Source organism: Elgaria multicarinata, chromosome 23 (assembly GCF_023053635.1).
Source record: "Elgaria multicarinata webbii isolate HBS135686 ecotype San Diego chromosome 23, rElgMul1.1.pri, whole genome shotgun sequence".
NCBI classification, from domain to species: domain Eukaryota; kingdom Metazoa; phylum Chordata; class Lepidosauria; order Squamata; family Anguidae; genus Elgaria; species Elgaria multicarinata.
In genome coordinates this window covers 12,613,607-12,632,549 of record NC_086193.1, presented here as the reverse complement: position 1 = coordinate 12,632,549, position 18,943 = coordinate 12,613,607, and the positions used below count along the sequence as shown (strand labels likewise).

The 18,943-nt window shown below is 50.2% G+C and overlaps 3 protein-coding genes across 3 annotated transcripts in view; 1 reads left to right on the top strand and 2 right to left on the bottom strand.

Annotated features, from left to right (window-relative positions):
* The window catches only part of APC2 (APC regulator of WNT signaling pathway 2), a 47,245-nt gene extending 41,995 nt beyond the window's left edge, over nucleotides 1–5,250 (bottom strand). The window contains exon 1 of the mRNA XM_063147081.1: nucleotides 5,180–5,250. Within this exon, the coding sequence (XP_063003151.1) occupies nucleotides 5,180–5,233 (54 nt within the window). The 5' untranslated portion in view covers nucleotides 5,234–5,250. The remainder of the gene's footprint in view (nucleotides 1–5,179) is intronic.
* A 3,790-nt stretch (nucleotides 5,251–9,040) lies between these two features.
* Nucleotides 9,041–11,043, top strand: LOC134413223 (gap junction beta-3 protein-like). The gene is made up of 2 exons (XM_063147355.1): nucleotides 9,041–9,631; nucleotides 10,999–11,043. Exons 1-2 carry the CDS (start codon nucleotides 9,041–9,043, stop codon nucleotides 11,041–11,043), a joined length of 636 nt encoding a protein of 211 aa, XP_063003425.1.
* Nucleotides 11,044–11,876: 833 nt separating this feature from the next.
* RPS15 (ribosomal protein S15) lies at nucleotides 11,877–17,402 on the bottom strand. The gene is made up of 4 exons (XM_063147353.1): nucleotides 17,232–17,402; nucleotides 15,604–15,689; nucleotides 14,416–14,650; nucleotides 11,877–12,046 (listed from the first exon to the last, which is right to left on the bottom strand). The coding sequence occupies exons 1-4, from the start codon at nucleotides 17,400–17,402 to the stop codon at nucleotides 11,933–11,935; spliced, it is 606 nt and encodes a 201-aa protein (XP_063003423.1). The 3' UTR covers nucleotides 11,877–11,932.
* Between the last annotated feature and the right edge of the window lie 1,541 nt (nucleotides 17,403–18,943).

Here is an 18,943-nt window from a genome sequence, read left to right as displayed (position 1 = left end):
TCCCTATATGCACACACACTCACATGCACATACATAGGATGCTGAGGATGGCAGAATAAAAAGGGACCAAGGTCGCCATGGCAACCAGGCCGGATTGGTACCCAGGCCTGTCCGCTAGCCTAGATTTCTGCGCTGGTGGAGGGGCTGCCGTCAACTTGCCCGGGGAAAGGAGGAGGTGGGATTGAACGCAGGCGGTGGCGGAGATAATAGCTGAATACTTAAGGATGGAGATGATAGCTAAATATTTAAGTGTGTGGTGGTGGGGATTCATCAAAGAAAGAATCTTGTTGGAGGGCGGAAGGAGAGAAGGCGGAGGTCCAGGCAAGGTTTATTTATAAAGCGTTGATGCAACACAACAAGCTGTTTTTAATACGCGCGCACCTCGTGGCTTCCAAACAACACGTGTCAAGGAAATAAATTATGCGTCGCAAGTGTCTGTTTGCAAAGGACAGTGTCCAACGCCCCTCTCCACGAGTCCCTGCCGCTTTCCAATCAACCTCTGCTTGCAGAGGTGACTCTCCGTTGCTTCCCTGCATAAGTCCCTGCTTGGCTCCGATCAACACCCCCTGCAGACGAGTGATTCTGTTGCATCCCTGCATCAGGTGTGAATGGATCAGGCCATTATTCCTGACATGGAGGCACAGTAGAATTACTGCCCCTGCCCCAAGATGAGGGCCCCCTGTCGCACTTCTGCATGAGTCACTGCTTTGGGCTTTTCTCCTTCCAGTCCAGAAACCTGCCCAGAACAGTCACATGCAGAAACATAGGGAGCAGGCTGCTTCCTCTTCCACGCTCTGAAAGCAAACGTTTTGGTGTTTAACAATGACGCGCTGCCTCCATTTCAAGCAAAAGTGTCATGATACGTTATATTCCCATTTGGCAGATGGGAAACTGAGGTAGAGGGCAATTTTTGCCATGGCCACACCATGACCCTGTGGCTGCATCAGGATTTGAATTCAGTTCTCGGTCTTAAACGGGAGGCGTGGAACCTCTTTCATTTCGAGTTTCATTTCAAAAATGCTTTCAGGGGGGCGGGGTTCCAGTGGGAAAAATGGGCGGAGCAAAATACCAGCATTATTTGAGGTTAAACCCTTTGTAAGCAGTCATCTCAACCTTTTAGAATAGGGGAGTTTCTGCACCTCTCATCTAAAAGTACAATTCGATACACCGGTGAGGTTCAGACAGGTACCAGTGTGCCTCTGGACACTTTTCCGGGCACTCACGGAGATGCCCCCCATCTCTCCTGCTTGTAAAAAAGGATATTATAGAGCTGGGAAAAGTGAAGAAAAGGGCAATTAAAATGATGAAGGGGCTGGAGCATCTCCCCTACGAGGGAAGGTGGCATCAACTGGGATTGTTTAGCTTGGAAAAAGGAGGCGAAGGGGAGACATGACAGAGGTGTACACAATTATGCATGGTGTGGGGAATGTGGAGAGGGAGACATTTTCTCTCAAGAACCCATTTGGGTCATCCCATGAAGCTGCTGGGTGGGAGATTCAGAACAGATCAAAGGAAAGACTTCTTCACACAGCGCATAGCTAAACTATGGAACTCACTGCCACAAGATGTCGTGATGGCCACTAATCTGGATGGCTTTCAAAGGGGGTTGGATCAATTCCTTGAGGAGGAGAAGGCGATCCAGGGCTACTAGCCCTGATGGTTGGGTGCTCCCTCCAGTATTGGAGGCAGTAAGCCTAGGTTCACCCGTTGCTGGGGAACATGGGTGGGAGGGTGCTGTTGCACCATGTCCTGCTTGTTCATCCCTGGCTGACGGCTGCCTGGCCCCTGTGCAAACAGAGTGCTGGACTAGATGGACCCTTGGTCTGGCCCAGCCTCAGGGCCCTTCTGATGGTCTTTTTAACTAACGCGTTTCCTTACCAGCCCCCAGGATCTTTTCCAAGACAAGCGAGTGCCTGTAGCTGCTCCGGTCCCCACTTTCCACGAATGGGTCTGAGTGCCCTGTGGGGCTTGGAGGCGTACTCAGAAACAAAGATGGCGGGCGTCTGCAGGCCACATTTTTAATTAATTAATTACATTTATATACCGCCCCATAGCTGAAGCTCTCTGGGTGACTTTCCTCTGCCTGCAGGATCCAGGAAATAGAAGTGGGGTGGGGTGGGAGAAAAGTGGGGCCCGACACATATCTGGTAGCTCAATGGGGTATGGGTGGCTAGAATGGGCAGCTGTGAACCAGCGGGGGCTAGGAAAGTGAGTTTGGGGCAACATGGCGGAATTAGGGAGGGGTGGGTACCCCGCCTGTGCCTTGAACTCAGTCCCTTGAGTCCTTCGTGACCACCCAGGTCTCCCACGGCAGCCATTTTGTGCTGGTGCCCAATAGAGTTTTTCAAATGGCCGCCCGTAGGCCCAAGCAAAGCCATTGACCTGGCTGTCAGCCCCATAGAATGCAGTGGGACTTACTTCAGAGCAGGCTGGTGTGGGTTTACATCTCTTAGGGCCCAATCCGGCGCACGTTCAGACAGAAGAAAGTCCTACAAATATATTTTGTAGGGAATTGTAGCACTTCCTTCTGTCCAAACAGGAACAGGATTTGCGCCCTGGGTCATTCGTTTTCAAGACCGGCAAATGACACCTCAAAACCCACGCGGGCCGTCTGATCCGCTGCATGCTTACTCAGGAGTAAGACCCTCAAGGATCAAGAGGATTTGCCGCTACTTATCCTTGTGTCCACACCATTAGAATGGAAGCTTTGAAGCTCCACGAATAGAGCTTGCATTTTGCCTGCACGGGGGCCTGGGTTCGAACCTTACCATCTCCAGATCCGGCTGCGGAAGAGACCTGCCTGAAGAGACGTTGCTGCCAATCAGTGCTGACAATACTGGGATAGAGGGTCTTGACTCCGGATAAAGCAGCTCCTGGTCTTCCTAAGTGTTCGATCGCCCATTTTTGTGCCCTCCTGATGTTTTGGACTCCCGTCATTCCCAGCCAGCATGGCTGGGGAGAATGGGAGTTGTAATCCAACCCATATAGATTGTAAGCCTATGCGGCAGAGTCTTGCTATTTACTGTTTTACTCTGTACAGCACCATGTACATTGATGGTGCTATATAAATAAATAATAATAATAATAATAATAATAATAATAATAATAATAATAGGGTTGCTGTATTCTGAGCAGGGGGTTGGACTTGATGGCCTTATAGGACCCTTCTAACTCTACTATTCTATGATTCTATTCTGTTCTCTTGGACCAAGTCGATACGACCCCCTGCCCTGCTTTTCTAACACCTGGATCCTGAGGGCATAAAGCCGTCTAGCGTACACTCAGGTTAAGGGGTTGTGTGAACGCCCCTTGACCACAAAGCAGCGTCCACCATGGTAGCCACGGCTTGGTCCAGTTCTCCGGGGGAAATGGCAAACTAACCGACCAGTTCTGGGATATTATAAGATGGCAGATCCATGATGTAGCCTAGCGGCGAAGTGCCTGAGCTACGAAACACGAAGTCCCGGGTTCGAGTCTCGCTTCTGCCTTGAATTAACTCGATGGCCTTAGACCAGCTGAGTTCTCTCTCTCTCTTTCTCAGAGCCTCGGTCCTCCGCATCCGAAATAAGGAAGAGAACGATATGGAACCGCCTTGCAGGGTTGTCATTAAGAAGACATGTGAGGCATTCAGACCTTTTGGAGTGGCAGAATAATGGCACAAAAGCTGGTGGGGGAAAACCAATAACTGGGAGGGAAAGGGGGCGGAGACAGAGAAAGAGGGCGGAGACATAAAAGGGGCGTGGTTATCAAGGAAACCCCAGACAGCTGGGCCAAAATCCATTGGCCGTATTCGGGGGTCCCCCGGCTCTCACGTCCTGCACCCCAGTTATACGCAGCACATGTGAAACTCTTCAAACACTTGGCATCATCATTATTATCATTTACCATTTTATTATTATTTATTTATTTAATTTATCTATTTAAACATTTGCACCTGCCTTCTATTGTCGGGATCTGAAGGGCGCCGCACAGATAAAACCCATTCGGACGCTATAAAATAATAAATCATTGTACGCAGCTAGAAAGGTATTCCACCGTTAAACAAGCTCAAACCAGCGGACAAATCAAAAGCCATAAAGACAACTCAACCTAGGTGCAGCTGTAGGCAAATTTAGCCCTCCAAGGCTTTGAGAAGCTGTTATTGCTGCTACTTCGGTGGGGACGGAGAGGTCGATACCTGTTCTGGTTTCTTTGGCCAGCTACTAAGGTCTGAAAACTGTGACGTCACGTCAGGATGGTGGACGTGGAGCCTCCAAAGAGGGACGCAGTCTACCTGAGGAAACCAGGTGTTGGGGCAGACGACAGGGGGAAGGCGACCGCCTTCTCAGCATTCTGCATGGTGTGGTTTCCCGAAGACACCCAGCTGCCCTTGTCGGCAACCGAGCTGGATGCTAAATGGGCCACCCTGGCTCCAGGCCAGCAAGCCAACACAATGACAGGTCGTATTTTGCCAACCGACATCTTCCCGGCCTGCCATTTCATCCCCGGCTTGCGTCTCCCACAGATGTCCGCCAACCGGCCGAACGGTTCCGACAGGGTGGGGGTGGGGGGCTGGAAAATAAAGATGGCGCTCTTTCGGGTTGGACCCGTGTCAAATCTCACCCCACCCACCCCCAGACACGCCGTCTACCGCATTAAAAGATGCTGCTCAATGCGCTCAGGTCCCTCTTTCCGTCACTAGGCAACAAAAGCAGAAATCATACCAGAAGCAGCATCCTGGGGGATAACTCCATCCATCCATCTCACGTCGACACACAGACACAGACGTGTGAGCATCTATGTCTGGAGCACGACAAAAACAAGGCGAAGGAACGACCCCGCAGTGTCCAAAAAAACCACAAATCCGAACCCGCACAATGAAAACACTTCAGCTGTCATCGCCGTGGGTCAGAGACTGCCCCCCCCTCCAGCAATTTCACCCCTGCCCTCCCCCTTTCGGCCCGGTTTCCTACAGCCCCGAACCCAGAGGTGCGACGCGGCGGTACCCGATTAATATTCCGGTCAAAGAACGGAGGCTGGCTTGGCAGATTAAGAAAGGGAGGCAGAAAAACCGCTGCTGTGCCCACACCGACGCCTTCTGCTCCCCGCTGCTTTCGTTCGCTATTTGGACATTTGCTCTTCAGGAAGACACCGTTGCGGGAGGGTCCCTCCGAGCCGGCCAGGGCGGACCTGGGCTTACCTCATCCCCGAAGAAGGCGGACTGCAGGAACGAGAGGATCCACTGCAATCCCATGAACACCACATCCTCCGGCAGCCTCCGGTGACTCTGCCTGCCTCCCGGAGACGGGTTTGGTTTTGCACAGTGGGAGCAGCAGTGCACCGCTTTCCGGCGCTAGAGGCCAGGAGAGAGCGAGAAGTTGGGTTGCTGGAAGAGGAGGAGAAACACAGAGAGTGTCCCCAAGTGCAAGTTGTCACATCCGCGTGGATGAGCGATGGAATGGAATAATATGCTGCGTCCCAGACCCAGACCCAACAGTACCCCAGGCTCACCCTGATCCCTAGAACAGCCGGATTTCTCAATGTAGGGCAGGCCATGGGTCTCTTTCCATATTAATTGCGCTTCAATGTCCATCGCAGCGCATTTTAGAGCTCAACCCTACGCATGCCGGAAGCCTATATGCACCGGGGGCTGGGGAACATGGGTGGGAGGGTGCTGTTACACCCGTGCCCTACTCACGAGCTTCCCATGGTCAGCTGGTGGGCCATTGGGTGAACAGAGTGCTTGGCCTGATCTGCGAGAGTTGGACCATAAGGAAAGCTGAGCGAAGGAAGATAGATGCTCTTGAACTGTGGTGTTGGAGGAAAATTCTGAGAGTGCCGTGGACTGCAAGAAGATCAAACCAGTCCATACTCCAGGAAATAAAGCCAGACTGCTCACTTGAGGGAATGGTATTAAAGGGAAAACTGAAGTACTTTGGCCACATAATGAGAAGACAGGAGACCCTGGAGAAGAGGCTGATGCTAGGGAAAGTGGTAGGCAAAAGGAAGAGGGGCCGACCAAGGGCAAGATACCTTGGGCCAGACCTGGATTTAGAACTGGGTTACACACAGCCTGCTTCCCCTACACGGGGATATCCCAGGTCAGTGAAGGTGCCCTAGGAAGCAGAGCAAGACCCTCCTTTGTGCGTTTTGAGGGTTTTAGTTGTGTATTGCGTTTTATTTCATGGCTCACTGTGAGGAATACTAAGAGTGGTGGTATTGCGTGAAACTACATGTGAGCACAGTTGTGGTCTTGATCACGCTTGATTCCTGTACTGAGGATGTGCTCAGGGATGCCCTATTCCTAAATTCTTAGTGTATGTCCAGGATTCCTATTGGAAATCCCATGAGCCAAGCACATGAGGAAGGTGTGTCCTTGAGCATGGGGGAACCCCAAGATTTTCTAAAAAAAAAAAGCTTTAGGAAAAAACCCTAAAACATCTCAATGAGGACTAGAATGCCGCCAGGCAGTTGTGTGGAGGCGGAGAAACTGGAAAGGATGTAGTGGCTGGCACACAGAAGAAGAGGTGATGTTTTGCTGCAGGCCGCGCGTACGTCTTGCCCCAAACAGCTGCGTTTGCACTGTGTCGTCCTTTGGACAATAAACCCAATGAAATAAAAACGCCCCCGAAACGGCACAGATGACAAAAAGTTGTCAATCTGGCTTTGCTAGAAAACCTGGACATCAAGCTTCAAGTCTCTCCCAAAGTGTTGCTTTTTTTAGAATCATAGAATAGCAGAGTTGGAGGGGCCTACAAGGACATCAAGTCCAACCCCCTGCTCAATGCAGGAATCCACCCTAAAGCATCCCTGACAGAGGGTTGTCCAGCTGCCTCTTGAAGGCCTCTAGTGCGGGAGAGCCTACAACTTCCCTAGATAACTGATTCCATTGTCGTACTGCTCTAACAGTCAGGATGTTTTTTAAAATATCACACACACACACACACCCTGTCCCCAGCGGTCTCATCCTGTCGCTTCCACTCCAAACTGGCAGGCCCACCTTCAGCACCAGCCGCTGTCGTATTTATACCAAAATACACCCAAGGCGTTTCCTGGTCTTTGCAACGCTGCCCTTGCTGGAGGAAGGACGACTCAGAGAAACAAGCCCGGTGTAGAGACACCCATTGCTGAGCCCTGCAACGACCCCAAGAAAGCTACTGCCCCGATCCGGGCACCCTCCAAGTTCTCGTCAGGTGAGAGCCCTACACCGCCGCCTTGCTGTCAACTTTTCACCCTAACCCCTTCGATTTGCCTTCCAGGGGCCCAAAGTCGTGCCGAACTATCTCAATTCAGGGGTGGGCTACCAGGGCATTCCAGACAATTTTGGCCTACATCTCCCTGGCTAGTGTAGCCAAGGGCGAGAGAATGCTGGGAGTGCTAAGCCGAAAACATCTGGAGGACCGCAGGTCGTCCACCTGTGATCTGTTTGGGGCCAAAGTATGCAGTGATGATGATCTAATAATAATCTCTTACACCTGTTGGGTCTTTGACTTGTTTCTGCTTGGTTTGGGTGCTGTTATTTCCAGCGTGTTCCAATTTCCAAATGTTTCTACCCATTTGCTAAGATCGTCATTGGAGGCTCTTCTCTGGGTCTTGCAAAACGGTGTGACTTCTCTGCCTCAGCGTCCCATCCCTTCCCAGGAAAATCTCCCTGGTGCCTTCACGGTGTACGTTTAGATGCCAGGTTAAGAATTTCCTCTTCCTGACAGCATTTAACTTTTGCTCTGTTGCTCTGATTATTCGTTTTACTGCTGGCCAGTTCACATTTTTAATACTTTTAATGTTCGCTTTAGAAATACTTTTAGGGCACAATCTTAGGCAGAAAAACGTCTTACAACTCTTTAGCATTCCCCAGCCAGCATGCTGGGAGTGGTAGGACTTTCTCTCTCTCTCTAAACATTCCTAGGATTGCAACCGTAACGTCCTACAATCCTATGCAAGTTTAGACAGAAAAAATCCTACAATCCTATGCATGTTTAGATAGAAACAAGTCCTACAACTCCCAATGTTGGCTGGCTAGGGAATGCTGGGGGTTGTAGGGCTTTTCTTCTGTCTAAACTTTCCTAGGATTGCACCCTTAATATCCTACAACCCTTGGCATGTTTAAATAGAAAAAAAATCCTACAATCTTAGGCATGTTTAGACAGAAAAACATCTTACAACTCCTAGCGTTCCCCAGCCAGCATGCTGGGAGTTTAGCACTTTCTCTCTCTCTCTCTATTTATTTATTTATTACATTTCTATACCGCCCAATAGCCGGAGCTCTCTGGGCAGTTCACAAAACATTCTCTAAACATGTTCTCTAAACATTCCTAGGATTGCAATCTTAACGTCCTACAATCCTATGCATGTTTAGACAGCAAAAATCCTAGAATCCTATGCATGTTTAGATAGAAAAAAGTCCTACAACTCCCAATGTTGGCTGGCTAGGGAATGCTGGGAGTTGTAGGACTTTTTTTTAGTCTAAACATGCATAGGATTGCACCCTTAGTGTTTAATGTTTAGTACTTTCAGGGTACAATCCTGTTAATTGCACCTTCAGTGATTGGAAGCCCCTGAACTTGAAGGCTTCTGCTCACCCAATGCAGGGCGGGAGGAGTCTTCGCCTCCCTGTCGTCCCACCCTGCTTTTTTCCTCCGGATGATCTTCTGCTAGATGGGAGGGAAGGAGGCTGGTAGAGTCTCAGGACAGCTCGTATCCTGACCTCTCCAGACTCCGCCCACTGAAACGCCCCTTTCTCTCCTCACCCTTTCCGATGGCAGAGATCTTTCCACTCTGGGTGCAAGGCAGCAGGGAAAGGTCACGAATCTCTGACTCCCCTTTCCGAGGTCAGAGCACTGCCTCCAGCCCCGGAAGGGGGGATACCCTGTTTCTTGTGGCTGTGCCATTGCTCCCTTTGTGCTCAATATCATCCAACCTTGACGCTTTTCGGACTGCCCTTTTCGTGCGGTTATTTCGTTCCGTTTTTCACGACTCTAGGGAATTTGACAGCTGGGCGGTAAACAGACCGATCAAAGCCTGCAACCTTTTGCTTCCCAGCTCCAGGCAAACGCAGCGCCCCATGGAGACGGAGGCATTCGCCGCACTCCTCAGCGGCACCAGTGGGCAGGTGCCCCGGCTGTGCCGTGCAGGGCTGACCCTCCTCACAGCGCTCCGCCTCGGCACCCTGGCGCTGGGAGCCGAAACGCTCTGGCGTGACGAGACGGCCGACCTGTGGTGCGACGACACCTCCCGCAGCTGCCTCCTCGCTTGCTTCAATGAGGCCTTCCCCATCTCGCCCTTCAACCTCTTTCTGCTGCACATGGCAACCGTCCTGGCGCACGGCTTGGCCTGCGCCTTCCTGTTCCGCCCACCCGACTGCCAGGGCAAGGGCCTTTGGTGGCACGGCCGGCTCCGTGGCAAGAGCCAACAGTGGCGGCTGCATCTCATCAACCTCGTGGCCAAGATCCTTCTGGAAAGCGTTTTCCTGATGGCCTTCCACAGCCTCTATGGCCGATACCCGGCGGTGCTACACTGCCCTCTTTCTGTTTCTTGCCCCAAGGCGGCGTTCTGTACCATCCGGCAGGCCGCGTGGAAACACGCGTTCAACCTCTTCGTTGCCGGGATGTCCTGGCTTTCGGTCACACTGTGCCTGGCTGCGTTGCGCCTTGCAGTAAGTGAGCCTCTTCGACGGACTTCAGGCCCTGCAAAAAGCCCACTGGAACGCCCCTTCCTAGTCCAACAGCTTTGAGATTATCGATGAGGCCTTTGCATCAGCGTGGGGGCACTCAGGACAAATACGGGGCCCAATGAGAAGTCTGCCATGTCTTCTTCCTTTTAGCAGTATAATTTAATGTGCCTACATGATAGGGTGGAGGGGGTCACTTCACCACTGTTGATGCCTTTAAAACAATCGGAGGAGTAAAAAATCCTTGTTGATCTACTGCAAATAACCCAGAGATAAGAACATCAGAAGAGCCCTGATGCTAGATTAGACCAAGGGTCCGTCTAGTCCAGCGCTCTGCTCACAGTGGCCAACTAGCCGTCGGCCAGGGATGAACAAGCAGGACATGGTGCAACAGCACCCTCCCACCCATGTTCCCCAGCAACTGGGGCACACAGGCTTACTGCCTCAAATACTGGAGATAGCACACAACCATCAGGGCTAGTAACCATGGATTGCCTTCGCCTCCAGGAATTGATCCAACCTCCTTTTAAAGCCACCCAAATGGGTGGCCATCACTACATCTTGTGGTAGTGAGTTCCTCCGAGTGCCTACTCTGAGGGAAGCTCGGAGGGTGGCAATAATGGAGGCCTTCTCAGTGATGGCCCCTCAAATATGGACCGATCTCCCCAATGAGGCCCGCTTGGCGCCAACTTAGTTAACTTTTCAGCACCAGGTAAAGACTTTTCTTTTCTCTCAGGCATTTAACAGCACATGTTGACTTTTTAAAAACGAGCTTTGGCCTGGCTGAGTGTTTAAAAAATGTTTTAAATGTTAGCTGGTTTGATGTTGGTTTTGTTTTTAAAAAATGTATATTGATTTTTAATATTGTCTTTTTAATCTAATCTTTTTAATCTTTGTAAACCGCCCAGAGCGCTTTGGCTAAGGGGCGGTACATAAACATAATAAATAATAATTTTGCACAAATCGTGCAGATTTCAGCTGGGCAAGGAGCTAAGCTAGAAACTACCCTACTTAAAGCTTTTCAGCCACGGCTGTGACTTTTGCAACAGCAACAGCTCATGCAGTTTCGAAGATAGGCCACTTTAGGGTGCAAAGGTCTCTCCAAACTCTTCCTCTCTAGACGTGCCAGATTTCAATGGGACGTTTTGTCAGTTGCAGACCACATCTGGAGAGGAACAGGTTAGCAAGAAGCTGCCTTAAAGAGAAACTCATTTAAAAAAAAAAAACTAGCAATAAAACGGCTGCAAACTCAACTTGGGAAGCGGGATCGAAGAAAGCAGTACTTTAAGGTTTTAAACTTTAGCAGGGATACTCCGCACCCAACAGCATCTGCCCAAACTCGTGCCCTCCAGGTGTGTGGGATTGCAAACCCCATAACCCCCAGTCAGCACGTGTAACAAACAGAAAAAAATGGGGTCCGGTCCTTTTTGGAAATCCCCTTGGGGGGGGGGGGTGCATCTACGTTCCCTTGTCATGTTTTTAAAGGATTTTTAAAACCAAGACCGAGACCTCATTTTCTGTTGTTGGTAGAGCCTCGTCGCTGTGCGCCCTCCCAAGCCAGGGTGTTCTTGGAAGACGGGCTGTAGTTCAGTGGTAAAGCTCATGCCTTGCATGCAGATCTCAGGATCAACGGCTGTTACTTCTTGGTGGGTCCGACAAAGGCTCCTGTCTGAAATCCTGAAAAGCTCAAGATAACCCAACTCGATATAAATTAACTTCCTAAGGGATAGAATGAGTTGGCTTAAAAGATAACCTGGGCACGAACCATGGTTATAAAGGCCTCCTGCTGACAGAAGCAGCAGAATTTTGCAGGTCGACCCTCCTCAGCCAACGGAAAGCACTCACGTCATGTAAAGGCTCTGGTCCTCATTTTTTTCCCGCTTGTCCATTTAGCTACAAAGAATTGACTTACTGCAGCTTTACCTAAACAGGTGTTTGTTTAGCCGCAAAGAATTTAGACTCCTCCGGAACATTTCCGCAGAAAAGGAATCCGACTCGATAAGTTCAAAGCCTTGTAGTCGAGGCCCAAATTTAAAAGACTGAAGCGGATAATTTTTCTTGGGCGACCGTGGGGCAAGTCACCAATTGAGCCTTCACCTACCTGAGGCCCTTTTGATACGTTGGGACTGCTGGCATCACCACATAGCAACCCCCACCAGGAGAACGCTATAATCTTGTACGTGTAAGAGCGTGACGGGAAAAGCAGCGTCCGAAAAAAGGAGCCCAGATCAAGTGTTGGGAAAAGTTTTTATTTACACATAGAAATGTACTTCCCAAAACCGCCTCCTACTTCAGAGGAATGAACCGAGATGAGTGGGTGGCCCCAATACCTGGTCGGCCGTGTTTCACGGGTTTGTAAGTGATAGAAAATTCTCCTAAGTAGTGGCCAATCATTTCAGGCTGAAAGAGAAGAAGGCAAGGGGGTTATTATTATTATTATTATTATTATTATTATTATTATTATTTAATATTCCGCCTTTCTCCCCAATACTGGAACTGAAGGCAGCTTTATGAAATTAAAACATGTCCAGTTAAAAACAGGTAAGAGATATACACAAATTTAAAAATACATAATTAAACATGGTACAATATTTAAAACCTTTAATAAACAAAGAATTAGACACTTGTCACTATGAGAAATCAAACGGTGTAATGTTGTGAGAATATATAGATTTTCCAAGAAGAAATTCCGAGAAGATTCATGTCTGTGCCCGTAGCTCTACACCTATTGGGAAAACTTACAAATACTCAAACCCTGTAAAATTACACAAGGGATTTGGGGGGAAATGAACTCTCTCAAGCTGCTGGCAATGGAAAAGCCAGGCCGTGTTCAGAAGACACCTTTAACCATGTCAAAAAGGTCAAAAAGCCTTATTCACTGTGGTTAAAGCTATGGTTTAAGGTGTCTTCTGAACATGGCCAATATTTATGCTACAAGAACGGTTAAAAATCATGAGATATGGCTGTTATAAGCAAGCTAACAAGTTACAGCGGTGTCCAGTGCAGACAAGACATGAGTGAGGAAATAAGACTGCATAGCGTGATGGATCACATTATACCTAAAAGCACCAGGTGAAGAGTTCCCAATTAGGTTGCAAGAAAGCGTCCCCCCCCACACACCTTACCTCAGTCTGTCTACTGAGACTTGAGACCCAGAATGAGTTTTCGGTGACACGAGAGATTTGAGCAATTTCAGGATTCTGTTTGTTTGGCGATTCTGAATTCTACTTTTAAAATCCAGGAGCGACGTTTAAATAGGGTGACCCTATGAAAAGGAGGACAGGGCTCCTGTGTCTTTAACAGTTGTATTGAAAAGGGAATTTCTGCAGGTGTCAGTTGTATATATGGAGAACCTGGTGAAATTCCCTCTTCATCACCACAGTTAAAGCTGCCCTCTTTTAAAATGATCACTCTAGTATAGCTCCTGCAGCTTTAACTGTGGTGATGAAAAGAGAATTTCACCAGGTTCTCCATATATACAAATGACACCTGCAGAAATTCCCTTTTCTATACAACTGTTAAAGATACAGGAGCCCTGTCCTCCTTTTCATATGGTCACCCTAGTTTAAACAGCTTTTCCCCAACCACAACTGGAGGTGGGCACCAGGTTGGAGAAGGTGGAGTTAAATGAATCTTCACCTTACGCCTTGCTATTAACGTCTTAAGGTTTGGCAGGTATCAACTTGTTAAAATTCAGTACGCCAGACACACCGATCCCGTTCAGATGACACGCTAAACATTATGGGCTAGTGTATTGTGGACCACTCCTAAACACAGTGGCTACATAACCATGGTTTAAACACGCTCACTAACCATTTGCTGCAAAAGGATGAGCGGCCTAACCATGGCTTAGGCGTGTTGTCTGAACAGGCCCACTGTGATTTTGGGAATCACTGGAGTTTTCAGGTCAGGGGTTGAAAGCAACAGAACATGATGCCACCGCCCGGCAGCCCACTCAAACACAAGATTTCAACGGCAAGTCCAGTCTTGGTTAAATCCAGGTTAGATTACTGTAATGCGGGCCACCTGGGGCTGCCCTTGGAAGGCAATTCAGAAACTGCAACTAGTACAGAACATGGCAGTTGGAGCACAAGACGCATGGATCATATAACTCCTATTCTGTATTGTTTGCACTGGCTGCATGTTAATTTCTGGGCTCAATTCATAGAATAGTAGAGTTGGAAGGGGCCTATAAGGCCATCGAGTCCGACCCCCTGCTCAATGCAGGAATCCACCTTAAAGCATCCCTGACAGATGGTTGTCCAGCTGCCTCTTGAAGGCCTCTAGTGTGGGAGAGCCCACCACCTCCCTAGGTAACTGATTCCATTGTTGCACTGCTCTAACAGTCAGGAAGTTTTTCCTGATGCCCAGCTGGAATCTGGCTTCCTGTCACTTGAGCTCGTTATTCCGTGTCCTGCACTCTGGGAGGATCGAGAAGAGATCCTGGCCAGACCCCTGATCCTCCTGGTTGCCCTCCTCTGAACACGCTCCAGCTTGTCTGCGTCCTTCTTGAATTGTGGAGCCCAGAACTGGACGCAATACTCAAGATGAGGCCTAACCAGGGCCGAATAGAGGGGAACCCGTACCTCGTGCGATTTGGAAGCTGCACTTCTATTAACGCACCCCGAAATAGCATTCGCTTTTTTTGCAGCCGCCTCACACTGTTGGCTCATACTCAGCTTGTGACCCGCAGCAATGCCGAGATCCTTTTCGCTTGTAGCAGGGCTGACCCAAGGATCCCCCTCGCCCTTAGCTGGCCACTCGCTCACCTTGATCTCCACCTGGTTGAAGGTCTTCCCGTTGTACACGCCGACCATGCTGCCCACCATCTCGGGGAGGATGATCATGTCACGCAAGTGGGTCTTCACCACCTCCGGCTTCTCCATAGGCGGGGCCTCCTTCTTGGCCTTCCGCAGGCGCTTGAGGAGGGAGTGCTGCTTGCGACGCAGGCCGCGGTTCAGCCGCCGGCGCTGACGGGCGCTGTAGAGCTGCATCAGCTGCTCGCTGGGGAGAATGAAGGGTTAAAGGGAGGGTCAGCTCTGCAAGCGCCCCGTTCGCCCAGCGGGAATAACCCCAGACAGAGGGGGAGGCTTTTGGGGAGCGCAGAGTTCCGCTAGCGCCAGAGGAACCCGCGCAATACATCAGCCGCAGCTTCAGCTGTTAGGAGGGCAAGAGGTGAACCCCCCTTCCAGAAATCACTTACTAATTATTAGTTTAAATGTTTCTACACCACCTTTTATTATCGGTACACAAAGCAGTGAACAAATGCATTAAAACGACGAATGGATCAACCTGCAAAGGTGAAAACGAAGAAAAACTACCAAGGGCGCAATATTTTAAGTTGCATCAGAAGACTTTTTGACTGAGGAACAGGTTGAAAATAGTTTACAGGCGCAATCCTACATGTGTTTAGATAGGGAAAAGGCCCTAAAAGTAATAAATAAATAAATAAATAAATACAATGGGAATTGTAGTGCTTTTCCCGTCAGATTGTGCCCTGAGGAATTAAAATCAGCAAATTAACCTGCCTGAAGCCTTTCTTCCAAATATACCAACATGAAAAATGAAATAAACAATTTAGCTTTGCAGTGAGTCAACTCCAGCCTCACCATCTAGACAAGTTTCCAAAACTCAGGCCTACGCTGGGTTGCGCTCATTGAGAAGGCCATCAATGCCTCCTTGCACATGGTCAGAGGCAGTTTGCCGCTTTATGCCAGCTGCTGGGGCACATGGGTGCTGTTGCACGGATGTCCTGCCCGTGGGTTTCTTCCCAGGCAGCTGGTTGGACAGCGTGGGAGCAGAGCGCCGGAATGATCCAGGGCTCTTTCTTAAGACTTATCCTCCCTGCTTTGGGAAGGGCTGAAAACGGCCCACACCGGCGACCCACAGCGAACATCACGTTCGGCCTAAGGGACGCTGGCGGCCTTAAGGGAACCCGGAAAGTCGCCATCGCTTACTAGGACATATCAAGGAGCTGGTCCAGGTCCACGCCGCGGTAAGTGAACTTCCTGAAGGTACGCTTCTTCTTCTGCTCCACTTCCGCCTGGCCGGGAAGAGGAAACGCACAATGAGCTCATCAAGTGAAACGGCCATTTGGGGACACCACCGAGCAGCCTCCGTTCACCCTCGGCTTTTAAATACACGCCGTCTACCCCAGTCTTCCGCGACCTAGCGCCCTCCAGATGTGTTGGGACTACGTTTCCCAGCATCCTGCCCCCGCTGGGAGTTGTAGTCCGATGAATATGGAGGGCACGGAGCTAGGGAAGGGTGTTCTCTGCCGTTTCTTACTCACGACAGAACCGTACATCGACTCTCTCTTCTCACGACACAAGTTATTCACTCTCCTCCTCCAGTATCATCCTCAATTAAAAACCCCCAAGACCCATCTATGCCCCCACCCCAATTCCCACTACTACAGAGAGCCTGGCCAAAGTCCTGCACACCCCATTTTCTTTTTATTATTCTTGTTAAGGTTTGAGGTGCTCGCTCCTTGCTCCTCTGCTCATGCTCAGAGGTGCTGCTTTTAATATCCTCCCCCCTCCCCAGATATCTGAAGAGATGCAGAATTGTATATTTTTTTAAAGCTCAGGTTTATGCTCTGCTCATGTTCAGAAGCACTGTTCCTTTAATATCCTTTCCTCACCCTGATATCTGAAAACAGATAGGTGCAGGAGATGAGTTTAACCTCCATTTGACCATCTTTTCAGTCAGAGGGGCTGTTCCCCACCCCCCATATTTGCCTACCCCATTCAATGACTGATGATGCAGGCTTCAAAACAAAGGGGGCTTAAGCGCCATTTGCCACTCTGCTCATGCTCAGAGGCACTGCTTTTAATCTTCCCTTCCCCAGATACCTGAAGACAAGTGCAGATGTGGATAGCAAAGGCTTAACCTCTATTCTCCACTCCACTCATGCTCAGAGGCACTATTCTTTTAAACTCCCTTCTCCTCCCAGATATCTGAAGACAGGGGTGCAGGCATGGGTGGGGAGGGGGGGGAGAGCTCAGCCTTAATCTCTTTGCCATTCGACTCATGCTCAGAGGCACTCTTCTTTGAATACCTCCTTCCCCAGATACCTGAAGAGAGGAGCAGGCTTGGAAAGCACAGGCTGAGGCTTAACCTCTGCTCATGCTCAGAGGCACTCTGCTTTTAATACCCCCCTTCCCCAGATACCTGAAGACAGGTACAGGCTTGGAACGTACGGGCTGAGGCCTAACCTCTGCTCATGCTCAGAGGCACTCTGCTTTTAATACCCCCCTTCCCCAGATACCTGAAGACAGGTACAGGCTTGGAACGTACGGGCGCAGGCTTAACCTCTGCTCATGCTCAGAGGCACTCTGCTTTGGTCACATGCGCTTCGCAGCTCACGTACACGCCCTCCATGCCCGCGCGGCCTAGGCCAGCCAGCCAGCCAGCCCACCCCCGGCCCCGCTTCGCCGCTTCCTGCCCGCTGCCGCCCTCGAGGCCCCGCCGGTAAAACCCGCCCTCGCCCCGACTTCGCAAGTAACGGGGTCCAAAGCCCCCCTCCCGCCCTCCGCCGGCCGGATGGATCCGGATTCTCCCGCCCCGCTCCAGAGACACCCACCATCTTGGCCGCAGTCTTCTCCGGGAAAAGGCCGAGCTCTCGCGCGGGTGGCTCTTGGTCTCGCGAGAGCAACGACTTCCGGGCCGGGGCGGGGACAGACGCCACGCCCAGCGCCGGCTTCTGCGCGCTCGCTTCCGCCCACAACCCCGAGCGAAGCGGCCTGGTGCGCATGCGGGGCTTCTTAAAGGGGCCGCCACGTAAATGAATGGACCTTCCTCGACCGTGGGCAAGACCCGGTGGAAGCTGGTGGCTCGGATTTTGGCGGGGCTCGGAATCCATTCTGGGTCCCAGCCGGATCTCGAAAGGAGCTATCCAAGAGGGTGGGCCCTATTTTGGGGATAGGGCTTCAGCGCCTTGGATCTCTCCTTTGGAGCCCTGGCTGGTTCTGACTGAAACCCAGAATGGATTCACAGCCCCGCCGAAATTGGAGCCACCAGCCTCCACTAGCAGGGCTATTTGCCAGCTATGTGCACCACACACACACACAGAGTGATGTTTTTAATTCAAATGAAGCCCGCCTGCGAGGTTGTACAGAGGGAGATGAAATTATTATTATTATTATTATTATTATTATTATTATTATTATTATTATTTATTTATATAGCACCATCAATGTACATGGTGCTGTACAGAGTAAAACAGAAAATCGCAAGACTAAAAAGATACCTTTCCTCTTCCCTCCCCATCTCCTTTTCCTTGCATGCTGTGTCCTTTTAGCCCCGCCTTCCTGCAACGCTCATCATTCCCATTGACCCTGCTGACTGAGTAGTACATCTGGTGGGGGCACCAGGCTGTTTTAGATTGTAATCCTGCAAGGGCAGGGACCATTTTTGTTTTACTGACTGCTCTGGGAGGCTTTTTGGCTGAGGCGTGGGATAAAAACGCTTCAAATAAATGAGGGGTTTTATTTAGCTGTGACATGTACAAGAGAACACAACTGGAGTTAAACTTCCACAAGATGTAGTGATGGCCACCAATTTTGATGGCTTTAAAAGGGGGTGGAGAAATTCCTGGAGGAGAAGGCTATCAAGGGCTACTAGCCCTGATGGCTATGTGCCACCTGCAGTATCCGAGGCATTAAGCCTGTTTACACCAGTTGCTGGGGAACATGGGCGGGAGGGTGCTGTGGCACTGCGTCCTGCTTGTGGGTCCCTGGTCGACAGCTGGTTGGCCACTGTGTGAACAGAGTTCTGGACTAGATAGACCCTCGGTCTGATCCAAAATAATGTGATTATTTTGGAGGGGTCTTGAAAAAGAGGACATTCCCCCACCCCCATACTCAAAACCACAATACTTGACGGAGCGCCACTCCTGACGTGAACCTACCTGGCCACTACATTCACCCTGCGAGAGCCTCCTCCGAGGGAAGCTCGGAGGAGGGCAACAAGGGAAGGGGCCTTTTCTGTGGTGGCCCCCCAATTTTGAAATGATCTCCCCAATGAGGCTTGCCTGGCGCCAACGCTATTAAACTTTTCGGCACCAGGTTTAAACGCTCTCCGGTATTTGGTAGCGTATGAGATCAATCGGATCCTGGATTGTTTGAAATTGTTCTAGGTTGTCTGTGTGCACTGTCGTTCATATGTTTGCCTGCAAATGCTTTTATGCTTTGTATAATGCCTTTCCAATGGGTTTTACTCGTTGCCAACTAGCCAGAGCGCTTCTGCTATGGGGCAGTATAGAAATGGAATAAATGGAACGACGAGAGCTGGACG

Bases quoted from the DNA above. Each gene is read 5' to 3' on its own strand.
- LOC134413223 (XM_063147355.1), top strand. From the start codon at position 9,041: ATGGAGACGGAGGCATTCGCCGCACTCCTCAGCGGCACCAGTGGGCAG. The intron at 9,632-10,998 runs GTAAGTGAGCCT...CGTGCCCTCCAG, and splicing joins TGGCTGCGTTGCGCCTTGCA to GTGTGTGGGATTGCAAACCC.
- RPS15 (XM_063147353.1), bottom strand. From the start codon at position 17,402: ATGCGCACCAGGCCGCTTCGCTCGGGGTTGTGGGCGGAAGCGAGCGCG. The intron at 14,651-15,603 runs GTAAGCGATGGC...CATTCTCCCCAG, and splicing joins CAGCTCCTTGATATGTCCTA to CGAGCAGCTGATGCAGCTCT. The intron at 12,047-14,415 runs GTGAGCGAGTGG...CTTCTCTTTCAG, and splicing joins TCAACCAGGTGGAGATCAAG to CCTGAAATGATTGGCCACTA.